The sequence below is a fragment of the Urocampus carinirostris genome, chromosome 6 (assembly GCF_059441175.1).
Source record: "Urocampus carinirostris isolate Australia breed hairy pipefish chromosome 6, RoL_Ucar_1.0, whole genome shotgun sequence".
Taxonomy (NCBI): Eukaryota; Metazoa; Chordata; class Actinopteri; order Syngnathiformes; family Syngnathidae; genus Urocampus; species Urocampus carinirostris.
Window position 1 is genome coordinate 32,677,819 of NC_142354.1, and position 17,746 is coordinate 32,695,564.

The 17,746-nt window shown below is 38.4% G+C and overlaps 2 protein-coding genes across 3 annotated transcripts in view; one reads left to right on the plus strand and one right to left on the minus strand.

The window, feature by feature from the left end:
- The first annotated feature begins 345 nt into the window (after positions 1 to 345).
- Positions 346 to 15,047, plus strand: LOC148364616 (leucine-rich repeat-containing protein 3-like). Its single transcript, XM_088338773.1, has 3 exons — positions 346 to 489; positions 7,113 to 7,229; positions 10,712 to 15,047. Exons 2-3 carry the CDS (start codon positions 7,196 to 7,198, stop codon positions 11,494 to 11,496), a joined length of 819 nt encoding a protein of 272 aa, XP_088194899.1. The 5' UTR covers positions 346 to 489; positions 7,113 to 7,195; the 3' UTR covers positions 11,497 to 15,047.
- A 1,740-nt stretch (positions 15,048 to 16,787) lies between these two features.
- The window catches only part of col2a1b (collagen, type II, alpha 1b), a 66,012-nt gene continuing 65,053 nt past the window's right edge, over positions 16,788 to 17,746 (minus strand). For both annotated transcript variants that reach the window (XM_088338776.1, XM_088338775.1), the window contains one exon: positions 16,788 to 17,173. In XM_088338776.1, the coding sequence (XP_088194902.1) occupies positions 17,027 to 17,173 (147 nt within the window). In that variant the 3' untranslated portion in view covers positions 16,788 to 17,026. The remainder of the gene's footprint in view (positions 17,174 to 17,746) is intronic.

Below are 17,746 nucleotides of genomic sequence, written 5' to 3' on the forward strand. Positions count from 1 at the left end.
TTTTTCTTTTAGATTTTCAAATGTCCCCTATATAATGTTTATTCTTGTTTTGGAATCAACACCTTCACCCACACTGGGGCATCTTCTTGAAATATCCATGCATTCATTTTTCTTTTGACGTCACCACAGAAGACAACAACAACTTGAGAGGGCGCATGACGTCTGTAATCAATAAGATGATGATACTTTGGTTCACATGGCGCCCGAGCGAAGATGCTGACACGTGAGGAGAGGAGATGCTCCCGGGTGAGAGAAAATGTGAGCCGGTGCGAGATTAGACACGCCCTCCCTTCTCCCTCTCCTCTTTAACACAGGCGCTCCTTCGCTTGCGCTCCACTTACGGATGAGCGCCTCGAGCACACGCATCAGAGTATATCGCGCAACTTAATTTGGTTTTATGAGCACTTCCGAAGACGATCGGCGGACTTTCGAACTGCACAGACATTTGGAGGAAATTGAAGGAGCGACTTTTGAGCGGCTCATTCACGCGTGAGTTGATCGATGTCGTGCGCGCAGAGTTTTTACGATATCAAATCATTCAGATTTGCTTTTAGTGTCTTGCATACACGAATTTATGTGCAGGGAAGTAACGTTATCTCAAGTAAGTGCAGTGCACTACTAATTGGTGGAGAGAATGATATAGGATAGGATGGGATGGGATAGGATAACACAGGGTAGGACAGGATAGGATAGAATAGAACTGTATTCATTGTCATTTATATCAACCCGGTGAAATATGCAACAATATGCATGGCAGTCCAGGGTAAATCATGTAAAAACGACTTTGAAAAGAAAATGAGGTAAAAGACTAAATAGGCAGAAAAAGAATGTGCGGCATCATAATCATTTGTTGTTTTTCGCTTTGTGTTCATGGAACCATTATTTATTATCACGATTAAATACAATGGTATGATGTATTTTGTCGTGACGTGCAGTCAGGTTGGTGTCTGTCTGGTAAGTCAGTCCGATTTACAAATAAATGAACCTACATCTTTTTCATCATGTGTTTGACAGAGCAATATATAATCTGTAGCATAGAAAAACATGTTATGGTCTTACCTTAACTTATAAATGAAGTCTCTGTGGTGCTTCTTTTGAATAAAAGCAATAATATATAGGTAATCTTCCATTGTGAAAAATTTCCGTACAGCGAGAAATAAACCACTGGTTGGCTTGGCTTGTTAGCTTGTTGATACTATAACTAATTATATTATTTCGGCCTGATTAGTGCACCAGATATGAATCCTAGGTTTCACTATCACCTTCTGCCAAGAGGCAAGAGAATCGCGTGCATCATCCTTATCTGGTTTCCTATCAGAACAATTATACGTCACACACTTCTCCTTTTGTGTAAGAGCAACAATAGATAGGTAATCCTCTATTATGAAAAAACATTCGTGCAATGAAAAATAATTACGGTTGGGCTTGATTTGCTGTTAGCTTGCTAATACAATCGCTAACTCAATTATTTGTGGCTGAGGTGTGCCAAAACAGAATCCCCAGTCTCACTATGCCCCTCTGACATGAGGCAAGAAAAATGTGTGCCTCACTCTGTATCTGCAGATACAGTATCATGTTACATACCAATTGTATTAATAGTACTTAAAATAAAACGTGGAAATTCAGAAAGTTTAAAAAAGAAAATACCCAAATTGAGAAAGAACTTCAGTACATTAAATTTACCAACATATTTTATTTTGATCTTGATATTTCCGTGATGGCAGGTGAGGCACAGACTAACATGCCTCCCATGACTTAACAGCTTTGTGTTTTTGCTTCCTAGATAGCTAACATTGTGTGGTCGATTTTGGGGTTTGTATTTCTTAGCTACCAGGAAGCAGGACAATATGATTTTTTTTCCTGACGATAAAGAATGTTAGTGTTTGTAGCGCTCAAATTTAATCCGCACACAAGATTTTCAGTGTTAAAATCTTGTCAAAATGTCGACCGATTTTGATTTTACTTTTATTTTCTGTCTTACAGCGAGTTATCGTAGGAATACGTATTTAACAATTTTAATGTTTTTAGGTTTTATTTTTTATTTTAAAGGGACAGTGTGTAATATTTGTCCATGAGATGTCACTAAAATGAGTACTGAAAAGCAGAAGGAAAATTAGTTACTGAGGAGACTCAAAGTGACCCAAGACCAAAACATTTTTCCTATCAATTTTTTGCTCAGGCTTTCATGAGGTTATTTGTTTTTTCGGGTATTTTTAGTAGCAAGATGTCCGAAATTTATATCAGCTCCTCGTAAGTGAGCCCCATGTTATGTAAGATTAGTACAATTGTTTCTACTTCGAGTACCATGGTTTAAAGAAACCTCATTTATATGATAGTTTGTGTATTCTTGCTTATGTTTAAAATCTTAATTGTTTAATCTTACCACTAGGAGGCGCTAAATAATACACACTTTCCCTTTAAATGTCCCTATTCCAGAGAGTGTTATTAATATATAATTTTTTTTATAAACTCTTCAACTCTAGAGTTGTCTTTGATACAAATTCCAGATGCAATCCCTCCCAGTACACAAAACTCCTTCTCTCCCAACACGATATTTTTGCTTACAATCCAATCACATTAATGACAGTAGTCAGTAGTAAATTCAAATAGTCAGACAGCAGTAGTAGTAAATTTTGATATTATTGGTACTCCCAGAACCTCAGATTTGATTTCTGAATCTTTTTTCCATGTTTTGTTCAATAATAAATGCACTATAAATTCATTTTTTTCCCACTATCCCATTGTCTGAATTTATATTTTTATTTGTGTTATTATATTTTCCTCAACTTCTATAACCAAAATGGCTGTTTTTCTATATCATGACTTCCCATAAAAGCAAATGAATGCCCCTTTTAGAGGGGGGGCATCATTCTTTTCGTTGCCACTTGCCGTCATTTAAAATGTCATCACGTCGCCTAAGGGCTCATTTCGTGAAAATTGCATTCACAACAAAATCGCTAGTGTTAGATTAACACAAACGAATGAGTGTTACATTTTTTACCTTTTCACTTTATGATAATGATGGCGTTAAAAGCATCCTATAAATAAAGTTAAAGGGACAGTTTGTATTATTTAGCGCCTCCTAATGTAACAGCATTGATTTAGATAATAAGCAGAAATACATGAACTATCGTACAAACATGCTTTTTAAAATACTCGTAGGTCGAGAAATGTGCATTTTTTACATAAAACCAGCAGCACATAGAGATCTGACATTATTGTCCGCCATCATGCTGGTACAGGTACCCAAAATCTTTCAAAAAGGCAGGGCTAAAAATGAGAAGAAAAATCGTTCATTCTGGTCACTTTTGAGTCTCTGTAGTTTGTATTGTTCCTTGTGATTTTTTAGCACTCATTTCCAGTTGCATAACCCCATACAGCGAAATTTAGTTGTGAAATAATAAGCACTCTCCCTTAAACATTGGTGTTTTAACACATACTTATGACAACATACTCCAGTGAGTTGAAATATTTGCATTTGCTAATGCCTCTTGAACTAAATTCAGAAAACAGTTGATTCCCTCTTAGACACTCTGATGTCATTTGTTGCAAAATGTCCGACCCCTTGAGTTACATTACTAGTAGGTTGATGTTTCTGTATTATTTCTAAAATTTTACTAAATCACAAAACAGGTACTGTACTCTGACACGTTTCATATTTTTTTTTCTATTCAAAACATTAGCGGACCATGTTAAATAAAACAACAAATATTATAAATAAAAACACAATTAGAACAGAATCCCCTCATGTTACAAAAACAACACAACTATATTCATATTAAAATGCACAACAATTGGAGAAGTTACCTCCTCTTTAAATGGACAATGTGTATCATTAGACCACTAGATGTTGCTGTAGTGTGTAGTGCTACTGCGCTAAAAAGCACAAGGAAGAATACAAGCTACAGAAAGTCAAAGTTACCAAAATGCTCCATTCTACTTCTCATTTTTTGCCCAGCCTTTTTGAGGCTTCTTGGTACCTGTTGGTGTACCTGTAGGTGTGGTTTATTAATCCATCCAGTAGCTTCCGCCTATTCGGAGTTTGGTCGAGGGGGCTGCAACCTCAGCAGGGAAGTTAAGGCTGCTACCTCCCTATCCCCAGTCAATTCATTCACCTCATCCAATGAAATCTCCAGGGGATCCCCGGGCCAGCCTAGAGATGTTGATTGGGTCGTCTTCTGGGCCTCCTGTGATGCTACTTGGTGGATTTTCACTTCTTGCAAGTGGTTCTGGGCCCCATTAGTTGCGAAAACCAAGGGATCTCTGTATAAAAAAATACTCATAGGGTAAGGGATTTGTATTTATTTTACATCACATGAAGCTTACCTAAAGGGTGCTGACATGATTATCCAGCATCTTGCTGCCACAGGTACCCCCGAAACCCTAAAACCTTGCGAAAGGCTGGGCAGAAAAATGAGAAGAAATTTGGTGCCGTGTGGTCACTTTGAGTCTCTGTAGTTTGTATGCTTCCTTGTACTCTGTAGCACTTTTTTTTGGTTGCACTACAAATTACAGCGGCATTTGGTGGTCAAATATTATGCTGTGTCCCCTTAACAATGGCTGAGACACTCCACTCTATTGAAACTGCAAGGGGTCACCAGGTCTTTCTTCCACATTAATCCTTTCCCCTTTTTCTAACCTTAGTCCACACAAAGCACATGTAATAGGCAGCGGCACTGCAGTGAAACATGATGAAGGGGCAGAGGCATCATGGGAAATAAAGAGCGGCGGACTAGAGCGCATAATGTGATTCTTTTCTTTGGTATGAAAAGGCCGCCGTTCGTTGTGTTTGCGGATCTCCGTGCACAAATTAAACATTTGCTGTTTGCTCAACAGTCACGTGTTCTGTAGCATGCAAAATTAGACAAGTCGCTGAAACCTTGACCAAAACCCATTTTTAATTTTGTTGTTTTCTTCCAGCAAGTTGATGATCTGCCTTTTTTCTTTCAAGAACCTGGAGTAGACCTATTTTATTGGATCAGTTTTAAAATAAAAAGTTAACATTTTTTAAAAGAATGCCGTGCCCTCGCACACCTCACGCTGTTTTCAGCAGCGTCGCTTTTCAGTTTTGCTCCCAGTTGTTTAGGTCTTGTGTTTTCGGAACATGTGACCATTCAAGATAACGATTCCAAGGACGAGCACATACAGAAAACAAAAATAAAGACTGCATCGTGTTAAATGTGAGCCCTACATTTCTAGACGATAGCGCAATGGCAATCAGGAGTTCCAAAATTGCAACACAGACACGTCTTTTGTGTTATGGTTATTGGTGGTTTCTGCGGTAATGGACAAAATTGCATTCGCTTGCCATCGTCTCTCGAGGAATAAAAGAAACCTTACATTGATGACCTTACATTGATAGTAATGATACAGAAAGAGAACTGTATCATTTTTATGGTTATTTTCCATTTGGATGGATAAATTGAGGACTCGATTTCTGGAGGAAAACGTTGAAATAACGTGAGTACGTAGTACATATTAAATAGAGTACCGTCAAACCTCCCATTTTGCTGCTTTCTATGTAATATTGGCAAAAGTATTTCCTCTGGAACATAGATCTCCAGCCCTTTTCAAGCTGAGAACTACGTTTTTAGTTTCTAATTAGTGCAAAGGGCACCTAGTATGATAGCGCAATCACCTGCCACTTAAAAGGTCCCCAGTTAGAGCGGATGGAGTGCCCAATACAGATAATGGAGAATCATTTCCAAGTCAATTCAAGTCATGGTTATTTGAATAGCCCTGAATTACAAGAAATCTCAAAGCGCTGTTCAGGCTACAGACTATCATTACACCATCCCCTGATCTGAAACCTAAATGAGGGTAAGGAAACACTCAAAAACCTCAGCTTGTGGAAATGAAGAAAATTAAAAAAGGGGCTGCACAAGAGGTGATCCCACTTCCAGGTTTACCCAGCTGCAATGGATGATGCGAGGGGATTTATGTCATTACCAGGTTAATTTTTGGAAGTAAGGTTAAATAGACTCAGTCAACCACTAAAAAAAATCATGTCACTAGAAAATAAAAATGACCTAGCACTGGTAGGCTATTTTCAGAGCTGGTCTGCGGGTATCTCATTTGTCATTAGGGGGCACTCCAGTTGGAGACCCTTTCTCTAGAAGGACATGATAAATATTTTCAGACGTCATAGCTGTGTTTTGTATTCATATAGCTGTGTTTTGTATTCATAGCACATGTGTTAGGGAAAAAGAAAGCGCGCAGTGTTCCTCGGTCCCCTGCACACTTGAGGAACTTGGCGACGAGTGCCAAAATGATCAAACAAGTTTTCTGCCAAAAAGTGCCCAAGCACACTTGATGCCAACAGCAAAATTGCCAACGCCAATGGCATCACAAAAGATTGGCGCCAAGAGGGGCTTTAGCTTCATATCAAGCCTAATAAATCCTGATTTATCTAAAGTTTTTGGTTGACAAAAAATAATTGGTTTGGTAAAAGATCAGTATCGCTGTTAGTTCAGATAGGAAAACATGGTACAGTAATAGTAAGACAAATACAATTCTAATAGGTTTTTGATCTATTTCAGAAAGGTTTTGAAAAATCTGCTTCTCTTAAATTTCAACATGACCGGAGTTTGTAAAATAATGCAGAAAGGGCTCTTCTGAGACATGTAAATTGCCATTGCCCTATGTAACTTTCGGATAACTAAAGATAGAAAGAGCGCAAGCTTTGTGGAGAGGAGCAGCTCGCCATTTTTCTCTGTGCCGCCACGGATAAAGAAAATATAGGTCTGCAATGGATTTAAAGCTGCAGCTTTTTAAAAAAAAGTCAACTGGCTGAGTAAAAACAAACAATAGATGTCTAAAGTGTGGCCTTAGATATAAGATGTTTCATCCAATTTGTACGAAACCCTGTTATAAATAATAAGCAATAAAAATAGAAATTCAAAGTGTTTGATTGTCCACAATCTGATACAAAGTTTTGAATGTTGCCCCATTCAAGAGGTCCTCTAATAAATGCTCGACATTACAAAAAGTTGACCTTTGCTAAACCCATAAGCTGCAATGATGAACACAAGTCAGCAGATTTGTCAGAAAGGAAAATAGATTGCACCAAAAGTAAGCATGCCTTCTAATTTTTCTTCCCTTTATGGTACCAGACGGTGCCGGTGAGGTGCGACCGTGGCTGCCAGTCAGCAGGGGGCGAGGTCGAGGCCATGAGCCACGTTTTGCCACACCAGTCATGGAGCGGACCGCGAAAACCACAAGACCTCCAGGTGAGGCTGCCCGGCCTTCTGCCTTTTAAAAGATCCTGCCATATGAAGAACTACATAATAAATCATGTAATATCTAAATATGAGATTGACATAAATACAATCTATTCATATACAGTATTTCTGCATTTTGTCATTTACTTTTCCATGTATTTTTGCGTTTTTTTTTGTCTCGTTTAGTTTGTGTCGTATATTTTGCATCACCTATTTTGTGTCACCTATTTTGTGTTGCGTATTTGTTCCTTATTTCGTCTCCTTCTTCGACTTGTGTAGACATACCTATTTTGACGCGCATATTCTGTTGCCAGGGTTGGGTAGGGTTACTTTAACTTGATTACTTTCAATTACTTTTGGATTACTCCAATACCAAATATGCTAATAAAAGACATAATAAACTAAATATGAATAAAATTATGACTCACAACACGTGGTAAGCTTTCTCTCCTGGCTTTGATCTCTTTGATCTCCGGCAAAACTAACATAAAATGCGACAGAAACAAAATGAAAATCAATCCAAACAGCTTGCCAACGTCATTTTTGCCGTTCCATGTGTTCCGTTACTCCCCAAGCCTGCACAAAATTTAGTAATTTTATTCATATTTAGTTTGTTTTGTCTTTTATTAGCATATTTGGTATTGGAGTAATCCAAAAGTAATTGAAAGTAATCAAGTTAAAGTAACCCTACCCAACCCTGTCTGTTGCATATTCTGTTGCAAAAATAAAAATGTTTCTTTCACATGGCAAACAAGATATGCTCTGTTTTAGTTTACATCAAGAGGATGTTGAAACCCAATATCATTTTAATGGCTAAGCCCCGCCCCCTTTACACACTCAGACAAACATTAAACATTTAACATTTTGTGAAGTGTCACTGTAGGAGACATTTCGCAGGAGGCAATTTATACTTTTTGGGCCCAGAGAGATCACATATCATCTTAAAGCCACCAAAAGGACCTAAATTATGCAGTGGAGGGTTATATTAATGATTTAATTTTTGAGAAAGTTGATGGAAAGCTTTAGCTGGTCTAAGTCTAAGCTGCATATTTTCCCAGGACAAGCCTTTTTATCATTTGTAGGCTACTCGGAGTGACTCCGCGTTAGTCTGTTGCTGCAGTATTTAAGTTGAATCAATCAGCATAACTTTGGCAACATTTGATATCTTATTATAGTTATCTACAGGTAAAAAGCAAAAGTTGATGTGTAGGCTCGGTTTACACTGCAGAGCTTAATATTCAATTCCGATTTTTTTGGTGGAATCCGATGTTGACTAGAGCCCTTTGGGCAACAGCTAATAATCAGGTATGATTAACAACGAACGAAACATAGTACATAACAGGCCACTGAAATCCCAGTACACAAACATGATGTATTACGCGGCTAAGAGCTAACCTCAGCTCAGCCTAACGTTAGAGATGTTAACGTTATAAATAACTTCATATTTTTCTCCAGCAATATATAAACATATGTTCCCTTAAATAATATGTTCTAATACCTTAGGACGGATGCAGATATCCTTTTGAATCGTATCCACCTTGAGTTGGTGCAGTGGTAACTGCATAACTTTATCCAAAGCAGACACTTATCTCGATTTAGACGAGGCTAAATTGGGTGAAGAATATCACCCATTGCCCAGCCTCTCAGGATAGGTCGTATCAGATTTACTTTGACCCAATGCACACCGTTTGACCGTTTTAATGTTTAACATGTTAAAAAAAACACAAAAAATGAACAAATACTGCCAAACTGCAATGCAAATAAATGGACATGCTAGCAGAGTTTGTCCGAGTGTAAGGAGTCTCCTATGCGTTCTGTGATTAGCTCATAGGGTTTGAGGGCAGGGCTTAGCCAAAGGTCGATTGTTCACTTTCTAAGTTTTCAACAAATCTTTTTACCTGTTTGAAGTGAGTTCGCCAAACCTCTTGAAAGTACAGTATTCCGATTTACGTTGCTAATTATTCTCAACACATAAAAATACAGTGATCAAATAGTGGATTTTGAACAACTATTAACTGCAAAATACTAGCGAGCAACTGCCTAGTGCCCAATACGCTCACAATAGCAGCCTCACAAAACTGCAGACTCACGCCAAATCAACAAAATGAGTGCCACAATGAAAAATAAATCAAATAAAGTCAAAGAGAAAAGGGCTTTTACCTGCAACACACTCTGACAAACATGCACTGGTAGACAAAATGCTGATCTTTACAATCTGTGCAACAGAATCGGCCCGTGTGTGTGTGTAATGCTAATCTCTGTCTCTCCTGTGTCAGTGATTGAAATTATGACAAGATTGGTATATCAGCGCATTATGTAAATGAAATACAGTTTCAAATAAATTTTTTAGTCTGCAAAGTAATCATTTTTTAGAGCATTTCAAGATAGTGTTTATTTAAAATGATTTTTTAAAGGGACAATGTGCATTAAATAAAGCTTCTTAGTGGCAAAAAAAAGGCAATTATATAAAGGGATATTGATTCTAAAGATTAGCATAAATACATGAAGCATCATATGATCGTGCCTTTTTTAAAATATACTCGAGGGTTTTGAAATGTGTATTTTACATTGCAAAAGCCCTGCGATTGACTGGCAACCAGTTCAGGGTGTCCCCTGCCCACTGCCCAGTGATTGCTGGGATGGGCTCCAGCACCCCCACGACCCTACTGAGGATAAGCGGTGCAGCTAGTGAGATGAGATAAGATTGCAAAAGCCACACCTAGCGGGATCTGACATAATTGTAGACTATCCTGTTGCTATGGAAACACACTAAATTTTGTGAAAAGGTGGGTCAAAAAAGAAAAAGAAAAACAGTGAGTTGGGTCAAAAAATTAACATTTACTTTACATAGAGGGAGCTCACATGGGCGTCCACCATCTTTCTGCTAAGGGTACCTTGAAAAAAATCCATAAAGGGCAGGGCAAAAAATGAGAAAAGAAATCATGCTGTTTGGTCACTTTGAGTCTCTGTTGTCTAAATTCTTCCTTGTGGTTTATGGCACAAATTTTTGTTTGCATTAAACAACACAGCGACATCTAGTGTTCACATATTACAAAATATCCCTCAACAGCTCAATTGGACGGACATAATTTATTATACAATTTGACACCAAGTTTCAATAGATGTTAAGTTTAAACCTTAGTAGACACTCAAAATAAGGAGAGAAGACATAAGTGGATTTTGGACTTGCAAGGATGACTGGGAGGAAAGCCTTCAAATAAGCCTTCTAAAGTCCTATGCTGAGCCACTTTTTTAAAAAATGAAATCTTTAATTACAAAAAATAGATCAGCCCTAAGGTGTGTGGTTATTAACAAATGGCAACATGATTGGCTGACAGCAACAATGATGTAATGGTAAAAACATAGTCAAAATAAGGAACTGGACTCCTACAAAATGTGTTTTGAATCTGTCCAATATTAAAAAAAGAATCAACCAATCAATAGTACCACACATTTGAGCTTTCCTTTCTGTCTACCTGCATATGTACCAGGAGGCCGGTGGCTGTTGGGCGTCTTTTTCCTGCTTTCCTTGTGGAGCTCTGCACGTCCGCAGTGTCCTGACGGCTGCCACTGCGCCTGGGACACGGCCACGGTGCTCTGCTCGGATGCCGGTCTCCAGGAAGTCCCTTCGGGGATCCCGCCGGACACAGTGTCACTGCATCTGGAGCGCAACAACATCCGCAGCCTCCCTGAGGGAGCCTTCGTGGAGCTGGCCCGGCTGCGGGACCTCTACCTGGCCCACAACCGCATCGACTCGCTGTCCTCGGGGGCCCTTCGCCGCCTGGGGCCCGAACTGCGCCTTCTGGACCTGTCGCACAACCAGCTGAGGCAGGCAAGCCGCGACGAGTTCGGTGAGACTCGGGCCAAAACGCGGCTCTACCACAACCCCTGGCACTGCGATTGCACCCTTCAGGAACTGATGGAGACGCTCAACCTAGAGCCTGAGACAGTCAACGGGATCGTGTGCGAAAGTTCGGTGCGGGGACTGGGCGAGGCGGGCCGCTGGGAGGACCCCGGGGTCCTGGGCGAGCACGCTGGACAGCCTCTGGTCCGCTTGCTGGACTCGGGTGTCAACTTCTGCAACCTGCAGCGCAAAACCACCGACGTGGCTATGCTGGTCACCATGTTTGTCTGGTTCTTCATGGTCATCGTCTACGTGGTCTACTACGTCCGGCAGAACCAGGCCGAGGCCCGCCGGCACCTGGAATACCTCAAGAGTCTCCCGAGTCCCCGGAAGACCCCCACTGAGACAGACACCCTGAGCACCGGCTTCTGAATGGAATCAACCTGGCCCCTGAAAAAACGGTATAGCTTTTTGGTGGATCCAAGAAGGACATTTTTGGGTCAAACCAAAATCACGGACCCCCACTAACAATTCAAATACACCAAGGATGTCCAATCTACGGCCTGCTGGCTTTTTTTGGCCCACTGACCATTTCTCTGCATTTACTACACTGTACCCCCCCCAAAAAAATATGCCATTGGCAAAACCTATTTTAGTTATTTATAATTTTTGTAATTTTTATCTCAAATTTGAAAACACTTTTAAAGGGACATTGTGTATTATTTTGGCAGGGGTCTTCAACAGGGCACCCGCGGGCAGGTTCTGAAAATAGCTCACTAGTGATGGGACATTGGGATTTTCAAAGAAATTTGATTTATAACTGGCATGATGCTTTAGTGGTTGACTTAGCCTAATTTAACTCAACTTCTGATAATTACTACCTGGTTATAACCTATTAACAACATAGTAATTACACAATTTTTTAAAAAAGTGTATATAGTGTATATCAAAATTGTAGCCCTTCACCCCAACACTAACAAAAAGTAGTTCTCAGCTTTAAAAAGATTGTTGACCCCTGATTTAGTGCCTCCTATTGGGAATAAAATGCCCACTCAATAAAAAAACAATAGTAATATGAATAACAATCAAAAATACACAAACTATTTTTTAAGAGTTTCCTTTTTTTGAACTCGTAGTTGGTGAAATCTGCATCTATTTTACACACCATGAGTCTCCCCTAAAGGGGGTTGACTTATTTGTCGACCTTCTTGCTGCTTCGGGGACCCCCAAAAACCAAAAACCTTGTAAAAGGCTGGGCAAAGAAAGAGTGAAGAAAAATGAAGCAGTAAGTTATGTTGAGTCTCTTTAGTTTGTATTCTTCCATGTGATTTGTAGCCTTTGTTTTCAGTTGGACTACACAATGTAGTCGCATCTAGCAGGCAAATATTACACTGTATCCTCTAAAAAAAACTTGTTTTTGTTTACATTTAGAGCAACACAAGATAGCTCACAAAAACATGTCTCCAAGATGTGCGTTGGCAATTTTTTTGGGGCGGTAATTTTTTCGATTATTGTTTGGATAGCAATGGGTCCGATTATTACCACAGATTGCTAGCCGGAACTACGAAAAAAACAAGAAAAAAAAACAAATGAGAACATAGGAGAAGAAGCAAGGACCAGTCAAGCTAATCAGCAGCATCTAGTGGTCAAATATTACACACTGTCCCTTTAACCCGTGTTTCTCGTTAAATAATAATAAGAAAATGGTCAAATATGTCAACTAACGTTGTTGATTTTGGTAAAATTTTGTGAGTAAATGATTATCTAGCACAGGGGTGGCGAACATGCAGCTCTACATCCACATGCGGCTCTTGGCCAATAAGAATTCGGCTCTTTGCCTTATCATATTTTCTATTTAGTGTGGCTCTTTGCCTCGTTTCATGTTTAGTTTTTTTCCCTCTTAAAACACACTTGAATCCACCAGAGTTAATAACAAATAAAAAATAATATTTTGAAATTAATTTGGCAGATTTGTTGTTTTTATGCTGCTCCGGACAGATAACTGACTGCCAATCATCTGCGTTACATCTAATGCCGGTCAGGTCCTGGTGTGGCTCTTTGACTCTCACGGTTAAAAATTTCGGCTCTTTGTGTCAAACTTGTTCGCCACCTCTGATCTAGCATGTATAATGTAGTTGAGCATTCATGATCACTTTGTCAGTTGAGAATATCGTAAACTGCTAAAATTCTAAGCTGACAAAACAAAAACACATTTTTGTATGTTAGCTAAAAATGTGTAGGGAAGCACTGACCTGCACAAAACTGACCCGAGAGTGCTTTAGACCTCAGGCACTAGACTGTAGCAGAACACTTAACAAATTGGAGCCACCAGGGGGCGCTGTAGCCCGGGCTGTCTAAATTAGAGGCAAGAATATTTCAGGTCGTAGAGTGGTCAAGAAAAAGAACAAATCAAAAGTAAAAACTCAATAAAGACGCTTGATATGGCAGGGGGTGGTATTGGAGAAAAAAATGACAAAAGAAAAACTTTGCTGACTTCCCCTTTAAGTGATCCATTCCACTGTGCCCTTGAAGTGTCTTTGCAAGGTCGAATTGGGATGAAGTGACACTTGATTGTCGTTCTCATCGTCATCTGGATTGTTTGTCACTGTATTGATGTGTAAACAAAAATCTGGACTCCAATAATAGTGTGTTTTCACTGCTATGAAAGGGGACAGTGTTTATAATTTAGCGCCACCTTTTGGTAAAAAAATCATTCATTAAAAAAACAATATTGAATTAGTAGATCAAAAATGTTGCCTTTATTTACATGACATGAGCCTCACCTAAAGACAGCTCATTTAATTGTCCACTGTCTTGCTGCTATGGGTACACAAACAAACTCCAAAAGACTGGGCAAAAAAATGTAAAGAAAATGGTGCTTTTTGGTCACGTTGAGTCTCTGTAGTTTGTATTCTTCATAATTCGTTTTTGGTTGAACGACAATCTCCAGCAACATCAAGTGGTCAAATAATACACACTGTCCCTTTAACTGATTTAACTGGTGATTCATTTTTCTTTTAATAGACCAAGCAGGGACTTTTTTTGACAAACTTTTCTTTTAATTGGTAATCAGAGGCTTTGTTTGTATTCCTTTCTTTAATCATGATTTTGTTTTGTAATGCAGCATTTGTTTATTGTAGCAGGTGATTTATTGCGTAGCAAATAAAAAACAAGACGATTAGGCAGGGGATTTTTTTCATTTTGAGGTATATTTTATGATTTCAACTTTAAATGTATTTGATAAGCAGTCCATTAGTTTTATTATTATTTCTTTTAGACATTATGAATGAATGCATTATTAATAATATTTTCTTTGTATTCTTATTATTAGCAATATCATTTTCTTTCTGTAACATTTAAGCACTGGACCAGAAGAACTGTTGATGTATCCTCAGGAATGTAATCATATCATTTTGGGGCTCAAATGAAGTGTGTTACAAAGTATTTTAAAAATGTATTTAATACCAAATTCAAATTATCTAGAAAAGCAATTTCGTCCCTAAATTCAAAATTCAAGCTTCTCGCAAGTGCCTGCGTTTAATTTTTGTTAACGTTTTCTATGAAGTCCTTTATGTTTACGTTTCTGTGAAAATACTTTTCTTCCTGCCTCTTGCTCGGAGGTTCCTTTTTCCTACGTCTTGGGTCATTTGCGTAACAATAAATGATGTGTGCACGCTGTATAGTCAAATCAAACGTAATGTAATGTGCTCTTCGTGACATCTACTGTTGTATAAGTCTAGTGTTTTGTTTTTTTGTTTGTTTTTTATAAATGTTCAGTCCTCCTACTTTTTTATTATTGTCATGTAAGCGTCACAATAAATATGTACATGGAATCTGTTTTTTTGTGTTAATGTAACAAGCAAGCAGTGTCGGTACTAACGCGTTACAAAGGAATGCGTTCTGGAATGCAACGCTTTATTAATAATATTCGGTAACCGTACTTTCGTTACCATGTTAATTTGCTACTTTATGACTGCAGATCGTCGATTTTAATGTCCTCTAATTTCTTAGTACTCTTGCTTCACCTACGTTGTCACATTTTCCCTGAAGGATGTTAATATTTACCTACAAAATAGGGCTAAATACAGAGCTATGGTGGTGCCATCTCAAGCACGGAGTGAGAGCATGCTGTATTTCTCATGTAGATATTCTCCTTATCATATATACTAGTACCTTAGCCAAATTCACATCCATAAAATAAAATACTGAAGTCGTGTCAGCTTATATGTGCAAATTTGGTTGTCTATAACCAGCAGCGAATGGTAGGCAACGCGTGGGCAGGGGGTGTGGCTTATACAGGAATAAGGAAATCAATGGGGCAAACCTAAGCACAGAATTTACGGTTATTTGGCTGAATATTTGTAGACCTATTTTGCAATACATCATCCCTGGAAGAAAAAAAAACAACTAACACAGTACCCAGAAATAGAGAGGGAGATTTGAGAGTGGCTTAAATCCTAGAGACAAAATGGATATGGTGTGTCTCAGCTAACTGTTTATTTGCAAACTCTCAAGATTGCACAAGCCAAGAAATATGAAGGATTTACTGCTTCCACAGGTTGGTGTACAAAATTCCTTCTATTTATTTTATTATGTTGCTATTTTGATGCAGTTTAAGAGAGTCAGGTTCTATGGAAGAATTTATGGTAATTTCTCATGAGATAGTTACTTTTAAAGTAAAGATCGACTTTTTGGTGCCGGTAATAGGGGGTAGGTTAACTGAATTAGATTTTAAACAAAGTAACTAGCAACTGTAACCACACCTTTTCATTATATACGCGCCTAACACTGCATACTAGGAGCACAGGTACCTTCATACATGGCAGTCCAAACTTTTGGAGGCACCTCTAATAAAACTGGTTGGGTGAATCAATCTGTAAAAATAAGACACCTTTATTTTATTTGAAAACTCCCAAAAATTGACATTTTTTTAATGACAAACTGCTTTTCTTTAAAGATATATTTACCCAGTTTTTAAAATAGTCCAGATTAAAATGCACTGGAAAATGATTAAAAACGTATCTTTTTGCCTAAAATCGTCGTGCTTTTTATTTTTACTTTCTCTCGTTTTAAACAAAAGTGAACAATAAAACACTGAACATGTCGCTAAAACTGAGTCACACGCTTTTAATTTCAACGTATTGATTTAATAATCCAAAAAACAAAAATCAGCCTTCACCTTTTTTATCTTTTATTTTCCAATTTACATTGACAAAAAGCCAACATCATATAATTAATATAACCATACTTTTATCAATTTTTTACTATCAATATTATAATTATTTAAAAAAATGTAAAATATACACAACCTCACGCATGTGTGTGAGTTTAAAAAAGTCAAGTCACACCTTGTGAGGATAACAAGCTTCACTCCTTGTTTTTTGGGGCCTTGGGGGGTGTTGTCACTGTAAACAAACATTTGGTCAATTTTGGTCACGTTTTTGTCGTTGAGTGAGGTAGCTTTACAATTGGATAACATATGAAGGGACAATGTCCGAGTTGGTTGTGTAAACAAAACAACGCCGTAAGTCTGCCCACATATTTATTTCTTGGGAATAAACGAGGTTGGGAGAATAGCACCGTGTGAGCAGAGACAATCTTTGATCTCGTGATATTTTCTTTTCTTGCTTTCTTTTTTTTTTTTTGATTGTGGCGAGCGACACGTGTAAGCGGGCATTTTCTTGACTTAAAAAGGAACGCACAGCCTGAATAATAAATAATAAAAAGGGACACATGAAGCTTTGAAGGTGAGATGCTGCTGCTGGTTGCTGCCATTCAGTGCGGGGCGTTTGGTACGACTTGAACTCAATTTCGTGGGTAGGGGTACATAAAATACTTTTACTTATAAAAAGAGTTCCCATTTATTAAAGGGAGCAAAAAAAGTGTCTTAATTTCTCTCCTCGTGCTGCGCTTTCATTTATTTGGATTTTTCCTCGCCTCTTCTTGCATTTCGGTGTTGGGCTTATAAGAAGCAGACGGCGCCGACTTCGACTCCGAATTCTTGATCGGAGCCACCGATGTCCAATGGAGCGATATCCACGATGGGAAGGCGAGACGTCTTTTGCGACCGATACTCCATAACTGTCTTGCCCCACCGGCCTGTGTGTCTCTGCAAAAAATGGCACATTGGATTTCTTTCAAGACTCGGTTGCAATTCATTACAATCATGATAAATTTGTGTAAAGATTCTAAATTACTGTACAGGGATTTCCAAAAGTCTTGGGTACATTTCAAGTACCCATATCTCCTTAACTATGAATGGTGATAAGCTGAAAGGCTATTGATTTTTTTAATTACTTTTCAGGCCCAATTAATGGCGTTCACTCAACCAAAAAAGGCGTTTTGTGTACTTAGAGTCACAAAAACTGAATAATGGATTGTTGTTCAATGTGCATTTCACAGACAATTAGGAAAGGAGAAAGAAGGGAGGAAGTCCATTGTGAGATGGCATGGTAAATTCATAACGAATAGGTGCTTATGCCCAGCTAAAAAATTGAGGTACCCTTCAAGATGTGATTGAACATGCTCAAACTACTTTATAGTGAAGACAATGTAAATTGATCAGAAGATCCAGGGGGGAACTTCAGGTTCCTCGATTAACTTTAGTGTGTCTTAAGATTATAAATAGACATGTAACCTTACTTGATACAGTTAGTCCAACAGTTGAAAGACACTGATGCAC

Excerpts from the sequence above, each read along its gene's own strand:
- LOC148364616 (XM_088338773.1), top strand. The coding sequence starts at position 7,196 with ATGGAGCGGACCGCGAAAACCACAAGACCTCCAG. Across the intron at positions 7,230-10,711 it reads GAAAACCACAAGACCTCCAG|GAGGCCGGTGGCTGTTGGGC; the intron begins GTGAGGCTGCCC and ends CATATGTACCAG.